At 36.5% G+C, this 26,849-nt stretch overlaps 6 protein-coding genes and 1 pseudogene across 11 annotated transcripts; 2 read left to right on the top strand and 5 right to left on the bottom strand.

The window, feature by feature from the left end:
* Nucleotides 1-140: 140 nt before the first annotated feature.
* Nucleotides 141-2,299, bottom strand: LOC111797095 (protein NUCLEAR FUSION DEFECTIVE 4-like). The gene is made up of 2 exons (XM_023679993.1): nucleotides 1,795-2,299; nucleotides 141-1,585 (listed from the first exon to the last, which is right to left on the bottom strand). Exons 1-2 carry the CDS (start codon nucleotides 2,261-2,263, stop codon nucleotides 285-287), a joined length of 1,770 nt encoding a protein of 589 aa, XP_023535761.1. The 5' UTR covers nucleotides 2,264-2,299; the 3' UTR covers nucleotides 141-284.
* A 2,994-nt stretch (nucleotides 2,300-5,293) lies between these two features.
* Nucleotides 5,294-10,339, bottom strand: LOC111797047 (glycine-rich RNA-binding protein RZ1C-like). Of its 6 annotated transcripts, XM_023679953.1 has the most exons (4): nucleotides 9,663-10,198; nucleotides 7,639-9,587; nucleotides 6,444-6,907; nucleotides 5,294-6,236 (listed from the first exon to the last, which is right to left on the bottom strand). In XM_023679953.1, the coding sequence occupies exons 3-4, from the start codon at nucleotides 6,902-6,904 to the stop codon at nucleotides 5,999-6,001; spliced, it is 699 nt and encodes a 232-aa protein (XP_023535721.1). In that variant the 5' UTR covers nucleotides 6,905-6,907; nucleotides 7,639-9,587; nucleotides 9,663-10,198; the 3' UTR covers nucleotides 5,294-5,998. The 6 variants fall into 6 exon arrangements, with proteins under 6 accessions (XP_023535721.1, XP_023535688.1, XP_023535713.1 ...); XM_023679920.1 differs by lacking the exons at nucleotides 7,639-9,587; nucleotides 9,663-10,198 and adding an exon at nucleotides 10,229-10,339; XM_023679945.1 differs by having other exon boundaries at nucleotides 7,639-10,198.
* Nucleotides 10,340-11,016: 677 nt separating this feature from the next.
* Nucleotides 11,017-25,986, bottom strand: LOC111797031 (ACT domain-containing protein ACR10-like). The gene is made up of 7 exons (XM_023679896.1): nucleotides 25,981-25,986; nucleotides 13,900-14,077; nucleotides 13,486-13,707; nucleotides 12,275-12,380; nucleotides 11,719-12,055; nucleotides 11,353-11,637; nucleotides 11,017-11,273 (listed from the first exon to the last, which is right to left on the bottom strand). Exons 2-7 carry the CDS (start codon nucleotides 14,051-14,053, stop codon nucleotides 11,139-11,141), a joined length of 1,239 nt encoding a protein of 412 aa, XP_023535664.1. The 5' UTR covers nucleotides 14,054-14,077; nucleotides 25,981-25,986; the 3' UTR covers nucleotides 11,017-11,138.
* LOC111797038 (probable cysteine protease RD19D) lies at nucleotides 16,086-17,616 on the top strand. The gene is made up of 3 exons (XM_023679909.1): nucleotides 16,086-16,702; nucleotides 16,773-16,892; nucleotides 16,974-17,616. Exons 1-3 carry the CDS (start codon nucleotides 16,238-16,240, stop codon nucleotides 17,484-17,486), a joined length of 1,098 nt encoding a protein of 365 aa, XP_023535677.1. The 5' UTR covers nucleotides 16,086-16,237; the 3' UTR covers nucleotides 17,487-17,616.
* Nucleotides 17,899-20,995, top strand: LOC111797077. Its single transcript, XM_023679973.1, has 8 exons — nucleotides 17,899-18,157; nucleotides 18,517-18,590; nucleotides 18,767-18,808; nucleotides 19,211-19,252; nucleotides 19,478-19,561; nucleotides 19,883-19,970; nucleotides 20,295-20,392; nucleotides 20,759-20,995. Exons 1-8 carry the CDS (start codon nucleotides 17,983-17,985, stop codon nucleotides 20,783-20,785), a joined length of 630 nt encoding a protein of 209 aa, XP_023535741.1. The 5' UTR covers nucleotides 17,899-17,982; the 3' UTR covers nucleotides 20,786-20,995.
* Nucleotides 20,841-23,187, bottom strand: LOC111797085 (annotated as a pseudogene).
* A 162-nt stretch (nucleotides 25,987-26,148) lies between the features above and the next one.
* LOC111808229 (S-phase kinase-associated protein 1-like) lies at nucleotides 26,149-26,637 on the bottom strand. The gene has a single exon (XM_023694087.1). It carries the CDS (start codon nucleotides 26,635-26,637, stop codon nucleotides 26,149-26,151), a length of 489 nt encoding a protein of 162 aa, XP_023549855.1.
* Nucleotides 26,638-26,849: the final 212 nt, after the last annotated feature.

Genomic DNA, 26,849 nt, shown 5'->3' with positions numbered 1-26,849 from the left:
GAGTTTTTACGTATCTTAATTAAAAAATTTGAGAAGACGGGAGTTGTGTGACTATCTTAAAAAGAGGCTTGATAGTGTACTTTATTTTCGAAGTGTTCGAGAACTCTAACGAAGAGAAAGTTGTGTACTAAGAACGATCATCTTTATTATGAAATAGAGTATGAAAGAGGGCAGAGGGAAATAATAAATCACTGAAAACAAACTTAGAGTTTAATATTTTCTTTTTTTTTTTTTTTTTTTTTTTTTTAATTTTCTTCTCCTTGTCGGGCCAACATGCTTCCCTATCATTTTCTCGTCTCTTCCGGCGGTCCGGCGGCCACTACAGCGCCATTTCCGGCGATCTCTGTTTCAGCTTCATCTCGAAACTTCTTATAAATATCACTCTTGTAAAAACTCCTCGTTCTAATCACTAAAATCAATGAAACAAACATACCCAACAAAGTAACTCCGGTGATTACCAGAAACGAGAGCTTAAAACACTCCCCTCCGAAGCACTTCAGCTCTTCCCCTGTTTTTCTAACAATCCCTTTTGCTCTCAGCTGCTTCTCCGCCTCTCTGTCGTAGAAATTTCCGGCCACTTTCACGTTCAGAACATAAAGCCCAATTGGGCTCGCCACCGACCCGAAATTGTAAAGCGTGGAGTAATATTTCAACCCAAATAGCTCTGAAATTATGGCGAAAATCAACGGCCATTGTGCTCCGAAGCAGAATCCGATTACGACGGAAGCCACGTAAAGCCCATTTGGGACATCGAATGCTATCATCAAATGGCCGACACAAGACACGAGAAGGGTCATTGAAAGCATTAAAGGGCGAGGGAATTTGTATTTGGTTAAGACGATTTCAGAGACGAAACCAGAGGTTACTCGGCCGAGGTAATTCCATATGCTAACGAGTGTCACAAATGTGCTAATGCTCTGTTTTGGGTATCCTAAAGACATTCCGATTTGACCCAAGTTGTCGATGGCTGTTAATGTTCCGCCGACGCCGCAGATTGCTGCTAAGAACAGAATCAGCATGTCAACGCTGAAGAGAGCTTGGAGAATTGTGAAATCCTCGCCGCGTTCTGGTGGGTTGAAGATTGTTGTCCAGCATGATGGTTGTTTTTTATGCTCTGTTTTTGGGATGTGTTTTTGATGCTCTGTTTTTGGGACTTTCTCTGTTACGATTTGAACAGGGTGATTTGGAGATCTAATGGCGGCGGTGGTGGCGGCGGTTTTGAGGTTCCAGAGATTGTATTCTTCAATGATGACGACGGCGAGTGGGAGGAAGAGGAGGAGGAGGACAACGGCGGCGCTGCCGCCATATCCGCTCTGACTGAACTCTGTTTTGCTTTCTACGATGATCATTAGCATTAGAAATCCGGCGAGGGCTAGAGAAATGTAGAGGAAATTGTAGAAGACTTTGAGCTCGTTTGGCTGTCGGATCACTTTCATTATCCGAATTGTCCGTAAAAATGCAAAGGATATCGCCGCCGGCAGCCATCCGATGAGGAGAATCAAGGATTTGGTGTCGCCGCCGTAAAACGCGTGGAAGAGTTGTGTGATTATGGCGCCGCTCAGCCCAACGTAGCCCTTCAAGATACCTAAATTTAACGGTAAAGTTCTGTCATTTATTTATTATTATTATTTTATAAAACTTTTAAAAATATTTAATAAAACCCATAAATAATTTAAGATGATATATATTAAAAATTTTACTTACTTTTGTAAGTAAATAAGAAGTTCGAGCGACTAAAAGTTGCAATTAAATAAATAAAAAAAATGATATGGAATGCAACGAACAAATACTTACCGAGAACGACGCCCCGACTCTCGGGGAAGTTCTTGACACAAGTAACCAAAGAACCCGTATTAGCAAAGGATTGAGAATTAGCTCCAATACAAATATACAAACACATTTGCCAAACTTTAGGAGCGGAGATCTTCTGAGTAACAGCGAGCCAAATCATGAAGTAACCAAAGAAGTTCATAACGGCGCCGATGGATAGAACCACCCACGGCGGTGTAACCTCGTTGATAAGTCCAGACAAAACGCCCACGTTTGCACCCAAATCCTTGAAAAAGCTCAACAAATTCAACGTGGTTTGGTCGTAACCTAAAACTGACTTTATGTCACTAGAATACAAGCTGAACATGTAGGTTGCTCCCGCTGCTGCCATGATTAGTAGGGAAGCAAACACCACGAACCACCTCCCTGTGATGACGTGCACGGCGATGCTGCTGATGTCGGAGCACCCGGAGGTTCCACCGCCGGCCACCATTTTCGGAGAAAAAAAGGATTTTGGAGAGAGAGAGAGAGAGAGGGTAGTTTGGGGTTGTAAATGAAAATATATAAATTTTTTGAAATAAAAATGGAGACTTTATTTGACTTGAAGAGTCCAAATGGAAGATTAATTTAATTCATGTCACTGTCCCATGTCCCCCAGCCCCGGGGATACCCTAAATCCGATCCCACGTGTACTTTCGACTTTTCTTTTTATACTAAATATTGCTCGGTTCTGACTCAAATCTTCAACACGATTATGTTAAAGTAATCTTTTAGATCAATTCGATATTTCGAGTTGATTAAGTTAGAGACTCGAGCAACTAGAATAGAGTTTACAACCTAAACGAACCCGCATTACTAAAATAAGTTACAAATGTCAAATATTTTTAAAGTACTAAGATTGTCACCCTATTTTTAAACCGATCGGTTGACTTGACTAAAAAAATGTCAACAGGTGAATTGACTCTAACTCAACCTGGGTTAGATTATCGTCTCACGCGAATAAGATGAGATTAAATTTTTTAATATTTAGAATTTAATATATACATATGACAGTAATTATAAATAAACCAACAATATATTTATTTATGTCTCCACTTGTGAAATTTAATGATTTTTTAAAACATAGATTTGTGGGATAAAACAAAACTAAGCTTAGACTAATTTATTAATTAATATATGTATTAAAAATAATATAATGTAAGCACAAAGTCCAATACGAACATTATCGTACAAGGATTAAAATATTTAAAATATTTAAAATATTTAAAATATTGAAAGAAATTAAGAAGATTATTCAATAAGTAAATTAGAATTATCCCATGTTTGCAGTTTAGTCCTTCATATTTTAATATTTATAAATTTATTCACAACTTATGCTATATTATCCTTTTTCTGTCTCAGTCGGTCGTGAGTTTATTTTATTAAAATTCGAGTTATAGAAAGTTTCAGGTTAAATCCGTTCAACCGCTAAAGTTTTTATATCTGTTTAATATCAACTATGTGCATTCATTTTCAACTTAAAAGTTTTTTTTGCCTATTTTTTTAGATAACTTCAAGTTAAGCCTATGTGATTCGGGTGTGGATGATCCTTGTTGAGTCGGGTCTAAGGTAGAGATGACCTAGTTGATGTGAATAACTAGCACATAGAATTTTTCTCGATCGAAATATGACGTGGGTCATATTATTTATAAGGAACCTAGAAGGATATGCCACCATCTGGACGTTTAATATTTGGATTTACGTCGTTTTTCATACATCTAATGATGTCTCGATCGGATATCTGTATGTTGTAAATATTGGAAGTACGACTAAAATTTTATATTGAGTAGTTATAGACAAATTCATCCGTATATAAGTGAAATGACATTTTTACCACTAGTATTAGGCTTTTTGGATGATTCAAACAACAAAACTATGAAAGGTTATAAATGTAATTTTGTTCACCAAATCGAACAGATCCTCATAGGTCACTTTGAATCTGAAAGTGACTTCAATTCAAACACGTTCGACTCCTCATTTTATGTCCGTAGGCCCACAAGTCAGATCGAAGCTTTAAACTCTTTATTTCCATGTAGGGCAATGCTAAAGAGAGAACGGGATGCATCGAGACATCAAACAACGAGACTATATATCAACTTCTACTTTACTTTTTCTTCTACACGATTAACAGACACTTTTTGATACTCAAAAACACTATAAAATCGAAAGCTAAAAAATTTATTATATATTTTTAAAAGTTTCGAGATTGGTTTGATACAAATAAAAAAGTTGAAGAGTTTTAAAATTATACGCTTTACATTTGAACGGTCTTTATAAGACAAATGAACTCAATAGTCAAAGTTGCGTAATAGAGAAAAGAAAATGACGTTTAAACCTTATTATATAACTCATATATATTAATAATATATTATACATAAATAGGTCCGCTTATATAGACTTTTTCAACTATGAAATTCAAAATACTCGAACATAAAGAATGATTCAAGTTTTCAAACTCAAGGAGATTGCTTTGGATTTTTTTTTTTTAATTAATTATGTTATTATATGTTTTAAACTAATAAGACATATAGTTGGATAATATGAAAATGGGTACTATGAGTCAAGAGGATATGTGCTTACCTGCCAAATTTGACCTTCATTAATGCATTCAATAAGCCTAAAAACAAAAGGTTAATTAGGTTTTTCAAATGGTCGGGCCACAAACATTATTAATATCAGTTTTCTATTTTCAAGATTTGAAATCTGGTCCGATATCTCATATAACAAAAACTATTATATAATGTGATGCAATAGTTATCGTGTAAGATCTGCATTTTACATAACATAATTTAAATATCCAATATGAAAATAGTGTCATGATCATGCTTATCGTTGTCACTGTTGTGCCCGTATATTTCTAAAATTGCTTTTCAAGAGCAGGGGTTGGAGGCTGGAACAAATGGAACAAATGTTATCGGTGTCAACAATGACTCAAGTTTAGTTAGTTGACTTGCTCGAGGACAAGAATAAATGTCGCATAATTACGTTAGGAGTCTTAAGCACTAATTAACCCATACTTTTAGTGAAGCTAAAGATTCAAGTCTTCTGGAGATATTAAAAAATTAAACTTTGAATATGTTTTATTATATATTTTAATGAAATGGGTCTACCCGACTCACCAATAATAATGTTGCAACGTTTAAGGACACGTTCACGTCAGTTTAAAAAAGTCCATCAAATCACATCAATATTACATATTAAATAGTAATGGAAATTATGTAACGTTACATAGAAAGCTATGCATAATTAAATATAAATGTTTTTATTTTCCCAAGAACATGGAGGTTGACTTGTGAAAATGAGGCCAGAAGATGGACAGCCTGAGAGTATGGTTTTCAATTAATTTCGTTCCAACAAGCGAAGATTCAACCATAAGATAAAGATGATATCAATACATTCAATATTGTTTTATGGTCATCATATTTGCCCATTGTCAATGATTTGGAATTCAACTCTCACACCATTGGACTCGTGGGAGTTTTTCCAAAAACGACAGCTGCTTTATTGCCCGATCATCCAAACAAGATATTATTTGAATTTCTGATCTATAGATGACGTAAATGACGTAAATCTTAATTGACCAATGTTCAGATCGCCAGGAGAGTTCTTGGTGCTTATCGAGAGACTAGCTTCATAATGACAGATCATCCAAACGAGATATTATTTGAGTTTCTGATCGATAGAAGACGTAAATTGACGTAAATCTTAACTAATTGACCAATGCTCAGATCGAGAGAGGCCAATTTCAAGCTTCATACTTCCTCTATGATAGCTCTATCCGGCAGAGAACTAGGTGCTGCTCAATACACAAATATGGAGAGGAGCCTCTTGCTTCTAGAATTGTATTTACTAATCTGTTTTGTGGCTTACGATTCAAACGAGCCTCGGGGCCCCCCGACTCGACCTTCATATGTCAGCTCAGTACGACAATCAGCTCAACATTTTAGGAATCACAAAATTGTCAACTTAAATCTGTCTCTGTCCATTCATCGTTCTTCAGAGCATTTATCTTGTCTCTGAACAAAAACTCAGATACATGAAAGCTAGACGAAACCGCAACAATCTGTCTGTCGGTCGGTTCGGGCCACGGTACTGCAACTAGATCCTAGATAACTAACAGCACAACACCCAGCATGTAGTACACTTTTACTAGATAAACCAGAAAATGTGCTATCTTCTAACAAAACATTCAATAGCGATCAAATGAGGATGGTCGCCCACCTCGGCTAGGGCGATCATAAGGAGTTGGTCTGTTCCTGTAGCTTCTTCCCTCGTCACGTGCTGGACCGCCACTTCCATACTTATCAACCCCACGAGGTCCACCATCTCTATAATACCCCCTATCTTTGCCATAGCCATTTGTGGGAAATCGATCAGAATCGTTATTGTACCTACTGCTACCAAAGCGATCTCCACCAGGTGGGTATCTGCAGATTTACATATAAGATCAGGAATGCAAGGATGGATCAACTATATGATGGTGCAAGGAAATAATTGAGCAGTGACTCAGATTAATCAGCAAAAGAAATGACATAGGATCTCCATTCTGCCCATTTATCAATTCCTAGTGAACATTACTTTAAAGCAAAAATTTTAAGAATATATTATGCACAGAAAATAATATCAGTCAGTACCTTTCACTGACATAGCGATCACGAGTTCCATATTTACTGTCCCTGCTGTTATCAAAACGATCCCGATCTCCAAAGCGCCCGCCACCTTCATAACGATCATCCACATATCGATTATTATCTCCAGCAAAGCGATCCCCACGATCACTATCTCCAAGCCGAGAACGTGTAAGAAATGAGTCTCCTCCCCTTCCTCGGCCACCACCCACTGAAGGACAATCTCTAGCCCAGTGTCCATGACGCCCACATTTGAAGCATTCATCTTGCCTCGCAGATCTATCTCCTCCCCCCCTGTAACCATGGTCTATATCTTCTCCCATTTTAGGTTCAGCCTTGTTCACTGAAATGATTCGTTCTCCAAATTCTCGTCCATGCATCTCTCTGATGGCATCATCCATTCCCCGGCGATCTGAAAATGTAATAAACCCAAAGCCACGTGGGCGGCCAGTATTCTTTTCCAACATGATCTACAGGAACATCAAAGAGGTAGTTTACGCCAATCAATTGAACAGCCAATATAACTTAAATCAAGTCATTAAACCAGAGCTAAAGAACATCTCATACTAATAATGTATACAAGTGACCTACCTGCCATAAACTTAGTCTAAACCTAGACTATGAAGTAAATTTGTCTAATGTAACAAAAACCGGCATCAAAGAAACAGGGATGAAGACCATCACAATTAAAACCGGCATCAAAGAAACAGGGATGAAGACCATCACAATTAAAGATAAATAAACAGCCAAAATTCCCACCTCATATTCAAAGATGACAGGCTATAGCCTAACCACTAATATAAGGAGGCTTTGTTTTGGTATTTAAGATCCTAGTTGACAACCTTGGAGTTAATAGACATGGAGTTAATCTAAGAGCATGGAATACTATACCCACTCTTGGGCTTGAAGCCCACAAATACAATTGTGACAGAGTCAAGATGTATAAATTCGATACCATACAGTTGACATGACCTACAAGTTGGAGGTTTCAAACTCCAAATTATCATAAAACATGGTTACAAGCCTACATTGCATTAAGAGAATGCAGAATAATAGAATAAGTTAGGTACAAGCTGGTGATGGTATACACTATAAAAAGTACAACATCAAAGAGAAGTTGTTCAAAGTTTAAACTTATAGCAATTGATAATAACAGCATAAATATGTTTTAAAATATATAACTAACAGTCGGACAACTTACATTTTTCTTCCATTTATGAAGAACTCATTGCAACATGTTACATAATTCCTTAACAAAACAAAAGAGCCTGTACGTCTTTATCTCTATGTTCTGAAGTGGGAATCTCTTAGACCTCTCTAGTCCCCTTTTATTTAAAGAAACAATTCCATTAAAAAAGTGGCTACATGGACTTCTTCTGTGCAGTCCGGCATCCAAAATGGCACTCAAAGTCAATGTTAACTCAAAAAAACCCAGTACAAACACTTCACTGGATATGTGTATTACTCCAACTATGGGATTTGTTAACCTCAACAAAGCGGTCACATGATCAATCATATTAGGATGTGATGTGAAAGAGATGGTGACATAAATCTCAAAAAAGAAAGACGAATACTTAAAACAACACATCTTCCAGGATGAATGCTCTAGGAGACGAAGGCAAGGTTCACTAAAACAGTAAAATTTCAAGCAATGGAGATGCCAACTTATTCCGTAATTGAGATCCCTTCAGTTTGTGGACAAGAGGCTGTACTGGAAAACTTGATGACGATAAATCTTGCATGGCAACCATACTTAACTAGGAACATATTCATATTCAAGGAATGACAAAGACTGTCAATGAGTATAATATGAGGGAACTAGCACATCAACACCATAAAAAAGGAAAACAAAATAGCAGAGCATTCTTGACCAATCTTCAGGAACAACTTCAAACAACGAGAAAAGGATGTAAACAAATGAATGGAAAACTACAGCTCCATAATTTCACAGGTTGCCACAACCTAAATCCATTCATCTAAATAGCTCATCAAAAAAAACCCCAACCTGCAACACTGCACCTATAGGAACTCAAATTTAACTTCAAATCCAATTGCTCCGATCCAGTACTATACCCAACAAACAGACATTCATAATGCTCGGTCATAACAGAAAACGGAGTCCAACATCAGGGGCCTTAAGAGCTCTGGAAGCTTTGAATGACAAAAATATCCACATCAATGTCCACTGTTCTGTCCACCACATAGTATCTTAACATGCTCGCCACAGAAGACAACTGATCAGAATAGGCCCTCATACTGACATTTACAATTCAGCTGACATCATACAATGTCGAATACATGTCAAACTAAAGACTACCGATGCAGTTTGGCCAATTCTTCACAAAAATGTCTGAGCTGCTAAGCCTGGCATCGCTAGTGCCATTCTAGCCACATTAGCTGCTAAACAGAAACCAGTACAAACAACTTTCGGAGCGTGCCTGGGAAAGTAAGGGACTCTGACAACTTCATCCCAGCAAAATGAAATTCAACAATGCAGTGTCCACTCAAAAGGATGAAATGGTTATTGATTTCCAAAAATTGTACTTTTGCACACTACCATAAATCTTAGCCAAAAAGGACGCACCACTTTTACGTATTCTCCATCTTAGAATCAAACTGACAACTCTCAACACCGGTGAAACTAGCAAATGAGAAAACCGGCTATCTCTCACTTTGGTAATAATTACAGTTATAGATAGGAAAACGAAGAAAGCATTGCAAAGAAGCAGCCACTAGTAAGAAACCATCTTCATACAACATAACTTTCCATCCAATAACATACAGCTTCTGAAGATTTTCTGAGATTAGAGGACTTAGCAAACTCATTATCTGAGTCAATATGGCAATCTATCCCAAACCTTCTGCCCCATGTACATCATCTCATATAACCACATAACCTTCATCATAAATTTTAGTCATACTATTGGTAAGTGCGGTAAGCCAAGGATAAGATACGGTTTCATAATCATCCCAAGCAAGATAAAATTCTCCGAGCAAATACTAGAACGTTTATTAGTCAGATGCTGAAACATTTTAGCGACTTCAGTTTCGTCATCAAAAACATCAACGAACAATAAAACAATAAAGGTCTGCTGAAGCAGGCATCAGCACAGCACTTGTTAAGAGTTCCTCCGGTTTTAAATCATTTATCTGTCGCGAAAAAGTGACAAGTTCTTTTAACCCACAGAAACAATTAGTCGCTGAATTTGCGTATTAAAATCCTACCAAACCCCAATCAGCTAGGCAGGCGACCATATTCCCAATTTCCAGACAGTAGCACTTTTTCTTTGCTAGCAGATCTTAAATCAGATAATAGTTAAGCACATACAAGCCTATGACCAGCATCTTGGTGCATTCTTACGTGGATAGAGAAACCGCTTCCCAAAAAGTTCATTAACAGCATCCTCATTCACAAGGGCAAAAAAAACATCATCAGAAAGAGAAGAGGTTGTTGAAAAATTACAGGTGCCACAAACCAATGCAGAAAAAACACAAAATTATGGCTTTCGATGATAAAAGTTAATCTTGCAATTCATCTGTGGTTTTTTCTATTTTTCATGCTATCATCAGAGGGAAATGTTAATTAGAGGGAAGGGAGTGGAATTTGAGAAATTATATTCTCCATATGAACAATGAACCAGAATGATACCAATCTAATCTATTTTCTTCTCATATAAGAAACAAATGGATTTCTTATTCCAACGTGTTAGGTTAAAACGAAGTCCAATTGCTCCAGTTTTCAGCCATACAGATCAAACCACAAATCAACTAACATACATAAAAATGGTAACCTGAGAATCGATAATTTTGCCGAATCGACTGAAGGCATTCTCAAGCAGACGCTCCGTGATGTCCCACGACAATCCTCCCACAAATATTCGGTACTCCTCTCTCCCAGCCATACCAATNAAAAAAAAAAAAAAAAAAAAAAAAAATCCTCCTGCACAACAAAACCAAGAGTAGTTTCGCAAATCGAAGCAAAATGTTAGACGAAAATCGACGAAAACGCAGAGAATCCAGTGTTCCCTACCGTAAAGAACAATTGATAGCAAGAATTAGGAGAAAATTGATAAGGTGGAGAGAAGGAAATACCTGGTTCGCGCGGTTGGAGTGAAATATTCTGATAGATTTCGTTTCTAAAGATTCCTCAATAACCCTAGAAAATAACTACGTAAATATACGCTATATATATATATGTGTATATATATATATATATATATATATTTCGTATATGTTTGGCTTAGATGAAGGAAACTTCTTCATCGATTAATTTAACCAAACTTGAAGGGCTTAAATGAAAATTTTATAAAATTTTGGGTATAATTTATATTTTTTTATAAATTCTCCTCCAAAATTACACGATGCATCTAAGTTATTTTTTTCATCTTATAAAAATAAATAAAAATTATAAATATCATTTCAATTATGCCCTTATACTTTTAAATTATTTTTTTTTTCACCCCTAAATTTTAAATTTTAATCTATTTTACTTCATATTTTTATATATTTACCTCTTTAATAAAATATGAACTAATCGAGAATTATAACATTTTAATTATATTTATTATAGAATGTGAAAGAGGTAAGAAAATGGAGTTTATGGATTAGAACTTCAACTGGCAAATTTTAACGTTATAAAAACAACACCATCAACTCTCATTTACACCCTCCCCAGACTGTACAAACTCTTACTTTCAAGTTCTACCATCCCATCAGTATATTTCTAACGCCCTCTTCGATCTTGGTCTGTTGCACCGAAACGATGTCGCCTTCGTCGAGTAAAATTCGATAAACTTCCCACTCCCGGTCGTGGATCATGTGTCTTCCTATCTCCACCTATGAACGAGTTTATTGGTTAGTAGTAAGAACACAACGTTATGCTATCACTGGTAAGAGTTTGATAATGAACGAGTACCGAAAATATGCTTGTGTTGAGATGTTTGAGTGCCAATGTAATATCGTGGAAGACGAGGGGGCGACCACGGCCAGATAACTCCACTGGGTTGGCTACTAGAAGCTCTGTGTCGGGACCCCTGCTTACCACGGCGACTCGTAGAGGGCGTGTGAGTTCCATTCTTAGACGGGAACATAGAGCGTTTTGCTTGTTTGAGTCGATTATCTTACTGCCATCTGATTGCATTGTGAATAACTCAACATCACATTTTCCTTTTGAATTGATATAGAAGCGTCCATAAGAAACCTGAGAAGTCAAGCAAATGCTGTTCAGCAAATAAGTGAAGACTCGGCGATGCAGGACTCGAACGTAAAGGGGAATGAATACCTGAATGCTGTAATCCTTCAAAGTTCTCATGATATCATAAACAAGACCTTTGTGATCTAGACAAAGAAGCTGAAGAACGGTGTGAGAACGGCTGATGGCATTGTCCATATCGACAACAACCGAGTTCAAGGGAAGGTGTCGGTTAGGAGGTCCAAATGGCAGCTCCAAACTGAACAGTTCTTCAGCAATGGAGGAAGGTAGATATGGTGAGCCTTGTGAGCATGCAGTAAACTCCGGGCCAGCTAATTCGATCTCACAACTCATTAGGACATCTTCCAAAATGGCTTTCAAGCGGTGCATCGTCTCCTCCTGTCTCTTTCTCGTGCGAAGAAGTTCTCTGATTGTAAGAGTTTTGACAGAAAAATCAGAACGGTTTGAACAAGATTGTCTAAACAAGTAAGAGCTATATATAAGCGGAGCATGAGGTAGAAACAGGATCACACCACAAGATTCAAGCAATCCATTCAAGTTCCAGATATTGAATTCTAGATTCATACATATTCAAAGGATATTTATGGCTACGACACAATGTAATACGATATCATGAATGACGAACCTTGTATCGGTTATAAAGAAGAGGTCCATCATTTTTCCATCCGGCGCAGTTGAAACCTTCACCCTTCTTATTGTTAGTTCTAGCTCACAAAGGAGCTCAGACACATCTACAGAGGGAGAACATAATGAAACAGGTCAATTGGCATAGGGTGCAAATATAACTATAATGAAACATGAATCAAAGTTCATTAAAGCTGAAAGTAAATTGTAATCCAGTCAAATAACTCGGAATCTGTTTGGATTAACTTTCTAAATGCCTAATACTTAGAAACACTATGTTAAGCACTTAAAAAGTCGATACGGTGGGTGGCACTTAGAAACACTTTGTAATCCATTGCATGTGCCTATGTTGGGTATCACGACTCTGTAGTCTTCTTCTTTCAGGTTCACCTGTTTTCGATCGTCTCAACTTTCGGAATTGGCCTGACCCTTGAAGGTCCTAAGAAGCTTGTCTCACGCCCCCCCTAGGAAAACCTCCCAATCGTGTTTTGATTGGATCGACTATATATGTAGGGATCACTAGCAAGAAATCATTGATTTTTGAATACCTAAATTCTGCACGGATTGCACTAGGCCATGCTCGTCAAGAATGCAAAGTGGCGAATAAGGAACCTAGTGTCAACCCGTCACCGAAAATGTCCTATGTTCCAAGAACCAATGCTACCCAGCACTACCACTAAAGTTAGCCTTTGTGATTCAGATGTTCATGCTATTGACATGCAAACCATTGAAGATGATCCTCGGGGCAAAGAGCTTGAACCAGATAACAATCCCCAAGCTTCAGTTCTTCAACAACCGAAATATTTAGCTATTAGAAAATCTCCTTCGGTTAACGCAACCCCTAATACCAGCAGTAGCTCTACCTCAGGCGGACAGCAGGAACAAATAGGTCTTCGTTCTTACTAAATGCAATAAATATTTAGAATAAAACGATTACACTTCAAAACCTACAAGGGTTCAGCTAACTTGAGTAGCTCCATGAATGATACAATGACCATTAGTAGTTCATCTTCGTTTCTTATACGTACCAAGAACTGAAGTCTTTTCTATAAATCCATACAGATTAATCAGGAACTTATAGACAGACATGAACATTAACGAACACATATTGCAGGCACTGAGGGAACAAGACCAACAGAAGAAGATCCAATGATCTTTCAACAAGCATACATGCATCAAACAACGTGAATTCAAAAGATTTCAAACAATTACCATGCAATAAGCCCTTAGGATGAGAAGAACACCAAAATTTCAACAGGAAAACATCTGGAGGTTTCTGAATCTCCTTATCTTGCTGGTAAAAACGTATCCCTGTAGTGGAAAAATGGGAAGGACAAACTTCCAACAGCCTCTTCTTCAACAAAGGCCACCTGGTACTCGGCTTTCCCACAACCCAGAACACTATATAACACCATTTCCCATCCGTCGAGAAATCTGCTCCCACAAAAACATCGAAGAACTTAATCAAGAGTACTAAACGGATCAACAGATCAAATAGAAAAAACCAGAACAATCCCTAATCCATGTTGGATTATATCAAAATCACTACAAATCTCAGAACACACAAGTTTTTCAGTGAAATCACCAAGCAAATCTAAACAATACAAGAATTCTTCAAGGATTTACCTCCTCTTGAAATGCTCAAACCAAAAAGCAAAACGATCCTACACAGATCGGATCCAAGTCCAGTCTTATCAGGACAATTCACAGTGATAACATGAGGATCGCCAGACTTTTCTCCAGGAGTAATAACCACAGAATCCTCATACAAAATGCCCATTGTCTCAGCTTCCGTACACTCTGCCTTCAACCCTTCCCTTCACCATTCAAAAACAGCGAGAAAATCCAACAAGGTGTTCTAATTCTTCGATGAACTGCAGTCTTGCAATGTTTAGTGGAGCAAATGGATTGGAGATGCCGTCCAAAGAAAGTAAAATCTGGTGAAATACACGAAGAAGATATCATCCGTCCCCCTTTTCCTGTTCTTGTGCGCTTTTTCCCACTGGATTTTCTTTCCGGATTGGTGCCTTTATTTTCCCTTCTCAATTTCTTTTATCCAAATTTTCTTTGCTTTTTAGTTGGGGAATTCGGACACACGGACAGCGATATTTAATATTTTTAATTCATAATTATTATTTATTGCAATTTAATTTAATTTTCCAACTTAATTTCAAAACTTTTATAAATCTCTTTTTTTTTTTCTTTTTTCTTTTAAATATAAAACAAAATATTAAAGTGGGGTTTTCCCATAAATATTAAACTATAAACTGCAAAATTCAATGAATATACATTAATAGCCTTCTCTATTAGGTGAAAGTTGAAATAATATTGCATTATTGAAAAATACATATATATATATATATTTGGAATTTAATTTAATTCGAAACTTTATTATATTTTATTATATCTGCCTTTTAATTATTTTCCATGATATACTAAAAATAAATAGTATGTGCATTATAATATTGGTTTTTTTTTTTAATTAATTTTATAATTTGTGGAATTTTAAAAAATAATAATCAAATTAAAGATTTAAGTAAATAGATATTTAGGCGGCGGGAAAAATATCAGAGATATTTTGGTATGGTCAACTCAAGGAATTAGCGGGTCGGATTCTAAAAAATGGATCTTCATCTTGTCGTGTTTCCGGATATATTGGAACAATATATATCGCTGTTTTACAATCGTATCGCGATATTTTGACGATACATTAGGTATGTCTGCAATTACCAAACACTACCTACATCTGCCACTAAGATTGAGCCACGTGGTTATTCTTCTTATCCAATCCCGCAAAATGGAATATTAGAAGGCGGGGACCACGTCAGCAAAATAAAATACCAAAATTAGTCATTTTATTTTTTTTAAACAATATTATATTAAATTAATTGCAATTTGAGGTGGCGAATGCTGCGATGAACAAATAGATGATTAATACGTCGTCGTTTTAGCTTTTAATTAATTAATTAATTAATTTTTTTTGGTTGCATGGATAATTTTTGTTTTATTATTTTATTATGCAATTAAAATATTTGTTTTTGTGGAGAAGCCACTTTGAAATAATAAATGTGATGATTTAAATAATATATTTAAAAGCTAAATATAGTCAATATTGTCGACTTGAATGATCATATTAAATTAATTAATGTGTACCTACCATTTCCGAGGTGCTTTATTATATTTTTATTCCATAGTCCCTCAAGTCCACAATATTTACAATATTTAATTATGTTTAATGGTTAGAGCTTAGTTTATAGATTTACAATTATTCACACAACGTTATTTTTTAAATTATATTTTTGTGTTAAATATATTGTGACATATTTAAATATTTAAAGATATAAAATTAAATTTTGTGTTTAATAAAATATAAAATTTTAATTTATTGTCTAGCAAACAGTATGAATAAATTGATTTATCCAATAAGTAACTAAATTTTACCTTTTATAATAAAAATAATTTATATATTATTTTTTAATAACTCATAAAAAAAATTAAATTGCGAAGAAATAAATAATAGTTTAATATTACATAAAACAAAGACACATATCACTCATCGTTAATACGGCGTCGTAGTGTGCAACACGAATGCAGATCTCTGACTCCTCTATGATACACGAAGAGGCGGATGCCACGATTCATACATGGTCACCACGTGTCGCTTTTATAAGAAGACACCTATATCGACTTGCCACCTATTCTTTCACATCCTCATTTACAATTATACCCTCATGTCGGTTTATCAATTTCCAGTAAGCTTAGGGAGATAACAAATATATATTTTTTAATTTTAATTATTTATTACGTCCAAGTTACCAAAATCAGGAATTCGTAAGTCATATATTTTCATGGACAGAATGGTAATTTTGCACTTACTTGTAATCTGAAAACCGTCGCGAAGACGAAGCTAGAAAAGAGGCTGGCAGACGGCAGAAGGCTAACCAAAGCAACACAGAGAAAGAAAATGGAAAGGTCGGTATCCCTCCTTCTAACATGCGCATTTAGTCTCGCATTGCTAGCCTGCGCCACCGCTCTCCGCCAGAGCCCGGAATTCCTACGCCAAGTCACCGACGGCGAGATTATCAACGGTCTCCCGGCGGGGAGCGAGAGGAAGTTCGTGATGTTTATGGAGAAGTACGGGAAGAGCTATCCGACGAGGAAGGAGTATTTGCACCGCTTGGGGATTTTTGCTAAGAATTTGGTGAGGGCGGCGGAGCACCAGGCGTTGGATCCGACTGCCGTGCATGGCGTCACGCAGTTCGCTGACTTGTCGGAGGAGGAGTTTGAGCAGATGTTTATGGGCGTGAGAGGCGGCGCAGGGGGAGCGGAGTTGCTGGAGATGAATCAGGCGGAGGAGATGACGGCGGAGGGATTGCCGGAGAGGTTTGATTGGCGGGAGAAGGGGGCTGTTACCGCGGTTAAGATGCAGGTAAATTTGGGTAAAAAAAATAAAAATTAAAAAATATATTTAATATTCGTAACTGTTTACGGTTTAGCAGGGCACGTGCGGATCGTGCTGGGCATTCAGCACGTGTGGGGCAGTGGAGGGCGCGAACTTCATAGCCACCGGAAAGCTACTTAGCCTCAGCGAGCAACAGCTCGTGGATTGCGACCACACGGTCAGTAATTTCCTTCCGAATCCCCTCCCTACCCGTAAACCCTAAACCCTAAGCCAAATCTGAACCGTTGATCTTCCGCAGTGCGATCCAACGGACAAGACCGCCTGCAACAACGGCTGCAATGGCGGCCTAATGACCAACGCCTACAAATACCTAATCCAATCCGGCGGCCTCGAGGAGGAATCTTCATACCCGTACACCGGCCGCCGCGGCGAATGCAACTTCCAGTCCGACAAAATCGCGGTCAGAGTTTCCAATTTCACCACCATCCCTATCGATGAAGACCAGATCGCCGCCCACCTGGTCCACCGCGGCCCGCTCGCCGTCGGACTCAACGCCGTATTCATGCAGACCTACATCGGCGGCGTATCCTGTCCCTTGATCTGCGGGAAGAGATTCGTGAACCACGGCGTTCTTCTGGTCGGGTACGGCGACGAAGGCTTCTCGATTCTGCGGTTCCGGAAATTGCCGTACTGGATTATCAAGAACTCCTGGGGAGAACGGTGGGGGGAGCGGGGTTATTATCGGCTGTGCCGCGGCCATGGCATGTGTGGAATGAATACCATGGTTTCCGCCGTCGTCACTCAGGCCTAGATTTTATTCTTATAGGTTGTATTTCATGTTTTTTGAATTCCGTACTGTTTTAGATTTCCACATTTTTCTTGTTTTTCTTTATAGATTAATACTTTAATTTATAGAATTAATTAACTATAGGTTTAATATATGTTTTTTTTTGTCACGAATCTAAAATTTTATTAGGTAACTATATTATACATCAATTTATAATTCATATAAACTCATAATATTATATGTATTTATGAACAAAATATATATTATTAAAGACATGGTATAATATTAAATTTAAATTTTTGAAATTTTTGTTAGTAAAATATTATATTTTTTTAATAATTTTGTAATAAAAATTATATTGAAAAATAAAAAAATTAAAAAACAAAACATTAATTAATAACGTCGATTATGAAAAAATTAAGGACCGACGCTGTTGAGATGGGTATGGTGAGGACCGCAGAGGAATGTAATTACAGGCGCGCGGGGGCTTTGCGGATAAGGCAGAAACCGGAGAGCTCCAATGGCTTCATCTCTAACCTTCTCTCCCTACCCATTTTTGAACTCTCGCGCGCTCCCATCCACGTTTTTCCATTTCATTATTGGCGCGCCTTCAAGAATTCCGCCGCTATCCGTTTCGTCTACCAGTAATCCCCTCAAGTTGAAGCTCCGACGAACTCTGAGAGCATCTTCTGAAGGTGTGCTCACCGTTATTTTGTCGATTCTCTAAATTTGAGTTTATTCATGTTGTTATCGAGTTATTAGAGGTACTAGACGTTGTTTTCAGCTGTTATCTGTGTTAGATTGTCGTCAGTCGTCTTGATTCCCTGCTGTTTCCAAGTGTTTTGTTCATGGAGGAACTAAGATGGTGCAAAATTTTGAAAAGAATGTATAAATAGCAAATGTTTTTATGGTTTGATCTTCGAATTGGGTGCCCTGAGGATTCTTTGCCGCTTGAAGTGCGTCTTGCTTGGCTTTTACTACTTTCATTCGCGTTTTTCATGCTTAGAAATTTCCGAGAATTTCAACAAATCTGGAATTAATTTCACTTCTACAGGAGCTCCCAACGAGTTAATCGAGGATTCGAAGTTTGTTCCGTTGAATGCTGATGATCCCACTTATGGTCCACCTGTAAGTTCCGGTTAGTTTCAGCATCATTGTTGAAGATCTCTTTTACTTGAGTGTTCTTTTCTCGAAGGGGACATGACGTGATTTTTATTGCTTCTTTTCAGAGAATTTGTTTGATTGTTTATGTCTGTTTATTGTCTAAGAAAACGAATTGAATTTCAGACTGTTCATTATTACAGGCATTGCTGTTACTGGGCTTTGAATTGGAGGATGCAGTGAAGGTAAGCTTTGAGTTTTCCCCCCTTCTGCAGTTCAATTCTTGCCAGTTAATAGTATATTACCTGTTATCCTAAGAGAAAGGATAAATTGAATGTCATTGGTGGTGCGTAGAGTTCTTAAGTTTTAGAGGGATAGCAAACTAGTTAAGGAGGTAATTGGTATTATGTCTTATGTCAATTTTGGAAAAACTATTAAACGTCTTAATTTGAATATGTAAGATAAACGTCAGCTCCTTCATGCCTACTATAACTAGTTATTTCGGTTTTCTATTGGCGGCTTCAAGCTCTTTTGATTGACCTAAGCAAGAAAGATGAATTTTAATTCATTGTTAATCCAAATTAATGAATGCTAATATCGAAAACTGTTCCTAACTCATTGATTTTTTGCTTACATTTTGATTACAGATTCAAGAGCTTTTGAAAAAATTGGACGGTGAATTCATGCAGGTAATTCAGTTCCCATCACATTCACATTCTTTTAGGAAAGTTAAAAGGGTGATGTTGCTAAGAACAGTAGAACAAAATACGTGTAACTCTGCTCAATGTATTGGAAAACTAATTGTGGAAAATTAAGAGGTCGTACATATTGCATGTATATTTAATAGTCTCTGCTAACTCATGGTGCCAAACTACCTGCATAAATTATCTGTGGAACAGTTTTTGTTATTATAGGTTATTCTTTGTACTGAAGATATGATTACTCGGTCTCTGTGGGAAGCAGTTCATACAAACCAACCAGATTTGGCAAAAGTGAAGGTCAAGTTCTGAATTTCCTAAAATTTTACTTGTTTAGAGATATGTGTGCTTGCCAAATTGTGTTCTCTAAAGGAAGGAAGCTTTTGATGCAGGAAACCATATTTCTTGGTATCTTTGCAAAGTTGAGTCTGCATTCTTTTATAGATTGAATTATGCTAAATCGTGTTTTTGTTTATCGGATGAGTGGGGATCTCAGCAACAATCACTATGATCATTTGTAATTTATGAAGGCCTGATAAATATGCATATAACATAGCCTGTAAATGTAATGCTGCAACATATATCGTCACGGTACTCAGTCTATGTATATTATTTCTGCAGATAGCCAAATCATTGCCTCGAATTTGTTTCTTATCCGGTCTTAGCGGAGAGGAAACGATGATGTTCATAGACGCTTTTCCAGAAACTGGTATTGAAGGACTTCCCTCTTCTTCTTTTTTTCATTTGAAGAAGTTAGAATCTTTTAAAATCCAAAAGTATATTTAAAAAATTGCAAATTCTTGTAGTCTCTCCATATTGTCATTGTGCAAGCAGAATGGGTCTTGTATCATTGGATAATTATCAGTGAAATAGTTACGAGCGCCAGACCACAATAAGAGAAGTCAGATGAAATTGAAATCTCTCCCTCCTCTCTCACTTTGGAAAGAGTCATCTCGGGAATTAGTTTGAACTTAGAAGGTTTCTTTCTTATAGATTGTACTTCAACCAGTCTTCTCATTTTCTTTTGGTACAGGACTTGAACCAGCTGTTTTTGCTGCTCTTGTTCCCAACGCGGCCAATAAACCAGTAGAAGAGTTAATAGAAGAGATCATGGGGGACCATGAAGCACTGGTAAGGAAGAATTCGTAGGTTCATTCATCTGAATTTCTAACGCCCTCGGTGGTCGATGATCCGGGACCAATGAAACCAACCCTCTCTGTTTGAACCTCTAAAACTAATTAGAGCAAGATTGCATAGGTTCAAACTGTTAATGAATTGATTTTCAATTCTTTAGCTAGAAAAGTGGATTGATCTTAGTCGCTCAGTTTATAAATCTGTTGACCAATTTTCCTGTATGGTTTTCATTTTATATGAAAGTGATTGAACCCAAATGATGTAGAAAATCCTGAGTTTGATTGAACTGATGATTTTATTTTCATCAATATGGTTATACTTTGATTGCCCCCATCATTAAAGACACCTTGTATTTTCATGCAGACTGGTGCTACATCAGAAAGGCCATAGGCAAGCAGCTCTAGCTAGCAGGCAGATTTGGATTCCCCATTTGTTCCTTTTGTTCTTTTTTTTTTTTTTTTTTTTGATATCATTGTTCCTCTTGTTGCCTTAAATCCAATCTGGATTTGTCTTAGCATTTTATTCAACTCTGTATGATCTTATATCATATGTATGTGGTGAACATTATTGATGGTTAATATTATACAAATTGAATCTGAAGTTTTGTTTTTTTCTCTTTTCTTTTATTTCTCTGGTCTATTTTAAATGTCTAGATCCCGACCAATAACTATTTGAAATTTTAGTTTTCGAAAAGTTCGACTTCGATGGGGCAGATTCCGAACGTGAATAATGCTCCTCTGAATCTCCGAGCGCTCAGGTTCTTGTTCTGATCATCGCTTCATAAATCACTACCTATTTCTTTTAATCCGACTCATCAAGTTCTCGTTGTCAACTTTTCAGGGAACAATCTCAGTCAGTAGGAGCTCATAAACATCCTGACAAATGTGAGTTCCTTTCACTCTAGGGTTATTTTATCAGTGGACGATGGAGATCGGATACTGGAAGAATTGATTTGTGTTTTTAATCAGTTATGTCATGATTTATCTTACAACGGAGTTTCATGTTTATCTCCAAAAATTCAAGCTAGAGAAACAGAATTCTACTGGGAAAGTTCATCATAAATACAATAATATTATGATATGGAAAAAAGAGATTGTATGATGTGAGAACCAAATAGGCTTCTGGACTGATGGCAAGATTGTTTATAGATTAGCAGATGGTTCATCAAAGAGTTGAAAGAGCTCTAGAATGCTTCCTGCTTTCCTCTTTGCTCTTTCTGTCCCATTCTCAGATACTTCCTTTAATGCCACTTCTGCACCATGTTCCCTAGCTACCTTCAACTGCTCAAAATCAGTACTGCAAAGCGACCACAACACAGCAGCAGCATTCTCCTGGTTTCGTGGAGAACTGGTTCTGATGAACTCTAAAAGAATCGCTGTCGGCTCAGTTTGCCTTATTGCCATCTTCCCTTCATGGTGAGTTGCAAGAATGGCCAAAATGGCTAGAGCTTCATCCACCATGCCACCTCCAGCATCTTTCAGAAATCCCATAAGTGGATTAACAATGCCTGCTCTTACTGCTCTAGCTTTGTTTCCTTGATAGATTGAAAGATTGAAAATAGCAGCGGCTGCATCCTTCTTCCCTCTGGGTGTACCTTCACAAAGCAAACTGATAAGAGCAGGAATTGCCCCGGCTGCTCCGATCGCAACCTTGTTCTCGTCGATAACGGATAAGCTGAAAAGGGTTGCAGCTGCATTTTCCCTTGCCTCCATACTGCCATTCTTCAACACTTCTACTATGGCAGGTATGGCTCGTAAATCGACTATCGTTCTTTTATTACCATCGTTGATTGAAAGATTCAACATTGCTGTAACTGCATGCTCCTTGGTCCTAGTATCATTTGAGGATAATAGTTCGACAAGGAATGGAATGGCTCCTGCCTCGGCAATACAGATTCGGTTATCCGAATTCCTCTTCGCTAGTAACCGGAGCTCACCTGCAGCTGATCTTTTCTGTTCTGGAGATCCATTTACCAGTTTTACCAGTAAGGCATCGATGGCCGCCCGATCACAGTCTGAAATACTATTTCCAGGTTTCTTGTTTACACAGCTACCTTGCTTGCTTGGCAGTTCAACGCCATTGTTATCACACCACAGAGCAATCAGGCTCTTCAAAACGTAATTTGGGGTTAAGGCTGTACGGACTAAAACCTGCTGAGATTTTGGACACGTTATGTGCCCTGCATCCAACCATTTCTGAATGCAGGATCTCTCATAAGTCTGCAAAAGGTAACAAAACAGTCTATGAACGAGCATAACAATAGGTAAAACAAAAAACACTAGCATTGCAGCAGTCACTTTGGGCGTTCACCTGCCCGGTTGAGACGATGACGGGATCCCTCATCAATTCAAGAGATATGGGGCATCTAAAATCGTCTGGGATGACAGGAGATCTGTGTTTAATAATGATACTTTTTTTATCTTGGGAAGTTTCAACTTCTGGGTTTTCTGTTTGTACAAAATTCTTCAGCTTCTTTAAAATGGATGACATTTTTCCGAAAACATCCCCTGGGTCTCCATCGCTCGAGATCACCAGCTCATGGATCGCTAGAGACTCTTTCTTCAGATCGTTTACAGTCCGAAGATGCAACTTTTCAGAAAGTTTTTTTAACATTTCAAGGTCAGGATCTTTTTCTTCCTGTAATATGGTTAAATCCTTGTCTAACTGTGCATCAGCTAAATGTAATCTCCCCTTCGCTCGTTTGAATTGGGATTGAACAAGTTCAATCTGAAATAGATGACGTAAGCAGTTATTCATGGGTACTCAAATGACAATCTCAACTCTCCCACGGAAAAACTCCAAACAAAGGCACATAGAAATTTCAATCACAAAGAAAATTCGTAGAGGTTATAACTATACCTGTTCCCGAACCTCGTCTGGGATCCCGAGCTCGTCGATGGGAAGCTTGTTAAGTGCTGCTGCAATATCTTCTGTCGTATGTTGAAACTCAAATACTATTTTCTCCAATTGCAAAGCCTGAGACACAAAATGGGAAGCTTACTTGAAAGTTGATATCACCATTCAAGAAAATTACTCATTCCCTAGTGAACACTCGACCATGAGGTTGTTCTTCAAACAATGGCACAAATATGAACCGATATTAACAACCAAGCTAATGATCTGTAAAGGCAAAAGCTCACCGCCGTCCAAAATTGTTCTTTTTGTGCTTTCTCCTCGAAATTTTAGAATACCTCCACTAGGGAGAAGTTTCTACCCTTTGAATGTTTTCTTCCTCTCTCCCCTCTCCAATTGAGGTGAAATCTCACATGATCGGCCATGTAATTTCACATAAACCGCTAGCTCTAGACTTTCCTTTTCGAACTTTCCCTCAAGGTTTTAAAACACGTCTGCTAAGGAGATGTTTTCACGCTATTGTTACTTCTAATTCTAGTTCAATCGTCTTAGATTCTCAACATCTAAACAAAAAATTTAAGAACAAGAACCTCATGGAAAAACAAAATGCATACCTGATAGAGCTTGCTACCTCGGTTGACCGACCTAAGAAGCTCCATAGCAGAATCCAAAGGAGTTTTAAGCAACTCCAAGCCCTTAAGAACATCTAATCCAAGCTCTTCTTCTCCATCTCTCAATTCCTCAAACATAGGACTCAACAACTTGACTCTTCGAATCAGCTCCCCATACATCTTCTTACACACGCCATTGCACTCAGCAAGCTCCGAAATCTCCCTCACAAACTCCGGCAGTTGAGCCACCACCAAATCTTTCAACTCCTTCTCCGACCGACCCATTTCGATATTCTCCAAGATGGTGAAGAAACGCTCTCGAATTCTTACCCAGTTGTGAGGAGAATAATTGAATGGTTACGGACTATAAATACATCTAATGTAACAAGTTGAGTTCAAATGAAAAGATATGACTTCGTCTGGCTATGAGTTGACCAACAACAACATTAGAATAGGTCAAAAGTCAAGAGGTTGGCACTATAATAATAATAAATGGAGTTCATATATTTTTCTTTAAAAAAATGTTATAATATTATTTGTGTCATTTTCATTCCGTACGGTTAATTGCTTAAATTTAATTTAGCTACTTCCTATTAATCTCAAATTTAGTCCTATTAAAAATTAATTTTATCAAATCAAAATTAATGGATTAAATTATTAATTATTGTGTATATATCAATATCAACTTATATTTTTTTTTTAATTATTATAGATATTTATATGAGAGATATGACTAATTCTAATATCCATATTAAACCTTTATTTATATATATATCATGTACGCGCCTATATATACCCAAAAAAAAATCATACACCACCTTTTATTTATTCAGTTGAAAGTGTCTCTATTCCGTCACGAGGAAATGCCTACATTGTATAAATATATATATATATATATATATATATATATATATATATATATATATATATATATATATATATATATATATATATATCTATCTATATATATATCATACACCACCTTTTATTTATTCAGTTGAAAGTGTCTCTATTCCAGGAGGAAATGGCTACATTATATAAATATATATAGTGGAAATGCACGAAGAGGGGAGCTTAATAGGCAATACATGAAGGAAACGAAATGTCCCTATATGTATTGCACAGAGGGGTAACTAACTGATTGTCTGTTCTCCAATCCGTGTTTAGATCTGGATCTGGACATTACAAATTGACGAAGTTCAACTACATTTTAAGGAAGTAGCTACAGAAAAGGGTGACTACCCTCTAAGCCACCACCATTAGAATAAAGGTCTTGTGGCGCTACGCCACGAATAGTTAGAATCATATTATCATGCAAAGAAATCTATATATATATATATATTTATGGAACCATTTGAAATTATAAATATTATAACATTACTATAAAATTTAGAGGGTATTATTTAAAGAAAATTAAATCTTTTTCGAAAATATAAAATATTCCGAATAAAGGATTTGATTTAATTGAAAATATTTTTTTAATTAAAAAGTATATTTAAAACCTATTAATATTTTATATGGATTGTGATTTCATTCGAATCTTCACCATGTTACATATAGAACATAAATGATGTAAAATATTTCCTTAATGATAATGTTAAATAACATAAGATCTTTTAATTTGACATTTACTCCATTTAAATAAATAGTCTGTAAAATTGGATTAATTAATTAAAAAATATTTAATTTCCTTGATTAATTAATTCTCAACTACTTTTCTTTAAAAAAAATTATCAGATTAATTAAATTAAATGTCCGTTTTGATTAATTAATCGAATAAAACAAATATTTAAAATTATGGTAAAACTAATTGAATTAAATAATTTAAATTTTGGTACAATCTTTTTAGAACCATCATGAGAAGCAACACAAACTAAAAATAAAAATGCAATTTATTTTATTCATAATAATTATTTTTTAATAACTATATGTTATTGAGATTAAATTTAAAATATAGTTTTCGACTTTCTTTTTCATTTAAATAAAATTTGAAATTGAAAAAAAAAAACAATTTTTAGTTTATAAATCAAATTAAAATTTAAAAAGAAAAAATCAATTAAACATTTTTTTATAAACTTTTAATTTTATTATATTGGACTCTAATGTTTGCTATTTATCGACTTTATACCACTGATATTATTTTCAATAACTTTTGTAAATAACAAATGCAAAAAATAATAAATAATAATAATAATAAGAAGAAAATAATAATAATAAGAATATATATATATATATATATATATATAATGTGTGTATAATAGATTAGTTCAGTAAATGGTACCGATGAATTTAAATCCGAAACAGCCCGTCGTCCGTTGTTGATGGATTGAGATCCCAACCATTCTGTTCTCGGATCTCCGCCTCTTCTTCCGGCGTAAAATCATTGGTAATGTTAAGTATCCTCCGAATCTCCTCCGGACTCTTGCCGGAAATTTGATCGGCGATGCTCTGGCAAGTTCGATGGAGCAATCCGATGACTTCGAGGTAATTGGCCGCCATTACAAGCTCCGTCGTCACTTCCATATTTAGATCATTCATAAACTTATTCTCCCAATCTTGGACTTCTTCTTTCGTCAGTTCATCATCCGCGTGCTTCACGATCCACTCGATCACTATCTCTAATATTCTTCCGCTAACATTTGGCAGCGGAATCACAATTTCGTCGCTATCAGATCCGAAATCTTCAAGAAAGCTCTTAATCACTGCGGATTGTATCGCGATCTCCTCGCTTACCTTGAAAATTTTGTTGTCCGATGATTTTAGTTGAAAAGTTCTCATAGCGATGATCGAAGAACAGAGTCGAAGAACAGAATCGAATAAACAGAGATGATTTTGAGAAATTTTGAAGATGAATGAACGTAAACAGAACTAACTCGATTTTGAAGAATTTGAATGCGAATGAACGTATTTATAAAGGGATTAGGGTTTTGTTTGATCAATTCATAAATTCCAATCGTTTTTCTTTTTTTTTTTTTTTTTTTTTTTTTTTT

This window comes from Cucurbita pepo, chromosome LG01 (assembly GCF_002806865.2).
Source record: "Cucurbita pepo subsp. pepo cultivar mu-cu-16 chromosome LG01, ASM280686v2, whole genome shotgun sequence".
Classification (NCBI taxonomy): domain Eukaryota; kingdom Viridiplantae; phylum Streptophyta; class Magnoliopsida; order Cucurbitales; family Cucurbitaceae; genus Cucurbita; species Cucurbita pepo.
Note: the sequence above shows the minus strand (reverse complement) of the source record. Positions and strands in the feature narration are given on the sequence as shown.

Bases quoted from the DNA above. Each gene is read 5' to 3' on its own strand.
- LOC111797095 (XM_023679993.1), bottom strand. From the start codon at position 2,263: ATGGTGGCCGGCGGTGGAACCTCCGGGTGCTCCGACATCAGCAGCATC. The intron at 1,586-1,794 runs GTAAGTATTTGT...CGTTAAATTTAG, and splicing joins GAGTCGGGGCGTCGTTCTCG to GTATCTTGAAGGGCTACGTT.
- LOC111797047 (XM_023679920.1), bottom strand. From the start codon at position 10,339: ATGGCTGGGAGAGAGGAGTACCGAATATTTGTGGGAGGATTGTCGTGG. The intron at 6,908-10,228 runs GTTACCATTTTT...ATGTTCCTGTAG, and splicing joins GCAAAATTATCGATTCTCAG to ATCATGTTGGAAAAGAATAC. The intron at 6,237-6,443 runs GTACTGACTGAT...GTAAATCTGCAG, and splicing joins GATCGCTATGTCAGTGAAAG to ATACCCACCTGGTGGAGATC.
- LOC111797031 (XM_023679896.1), bottom strand. From the start codon at position 14,053: ATGGGCATTTTGTATGAGGATTCTGTGGTTATTACTCCTGGAGAAAAG. The intron at 13,708-13,899 runs GTAAATCCTTGA...TTGTGGGAGCAG, and splicing joins TTTGAGCATTTCAAGAGGAG to ATTTCTCGACGGATGGGAAA. The intron at 11,274-11,352 runs GTACTCGTTCAT...ACTCGTTCATAG, and splicing joins TCAACACAAGCATATTTTCG to GTGGAGATAGGAAGACACAT.
- LOC111797038 (XM_023679909.1), top strand. From the start codon at position 16,238: ATGGAAAGGTCGGTATCCCTCCTTCTAACATGCGCATTTAGTCTCGCA. The intron at 16,703-16,772 runs GTAAATTTGGGT...ACGGTTTAGCAG, and splicing joins TTACCGCGGTTAAGATGCAG to GGCACGTGCGGATCGTGCTG. The intron at 16,893-16,973 runs GTCAGTAATTTC...GATCTTCCGCAG, and splicing joins TCGTGGATTGCGACCACACG to TGCGATCCAACGGACAAGAC.
- LOC111797077 (XM_023679973.1), top strand. From the start codon at position 17,983: ATGGCTTCATCTCTAACCTTCTCTCCCTACCCATTTTTGAACTCTCGC. The intron at 19,253-19,477 runs GTAATTCAGTTC...TTGTTATTATAG, and splicing joins TGGACGGTGAATTCATGCAG to GTTATTCTTTGTACTGAAGA. The intron at 20,393-20,758 runs GTAAGGAAGAAT...ATTTTCATGCAG, and splicing joins TGGGGGACCATGAAGCACTG to ACTGGTGCTACATCAGAAAG.
- LOC111808229 (XM_023694087.1), bottom strand. From the start codon at position 26,637: ATGAGAACTTTTCAACTAAAATCATCGGACAACAAAATTTTCAAGGTA.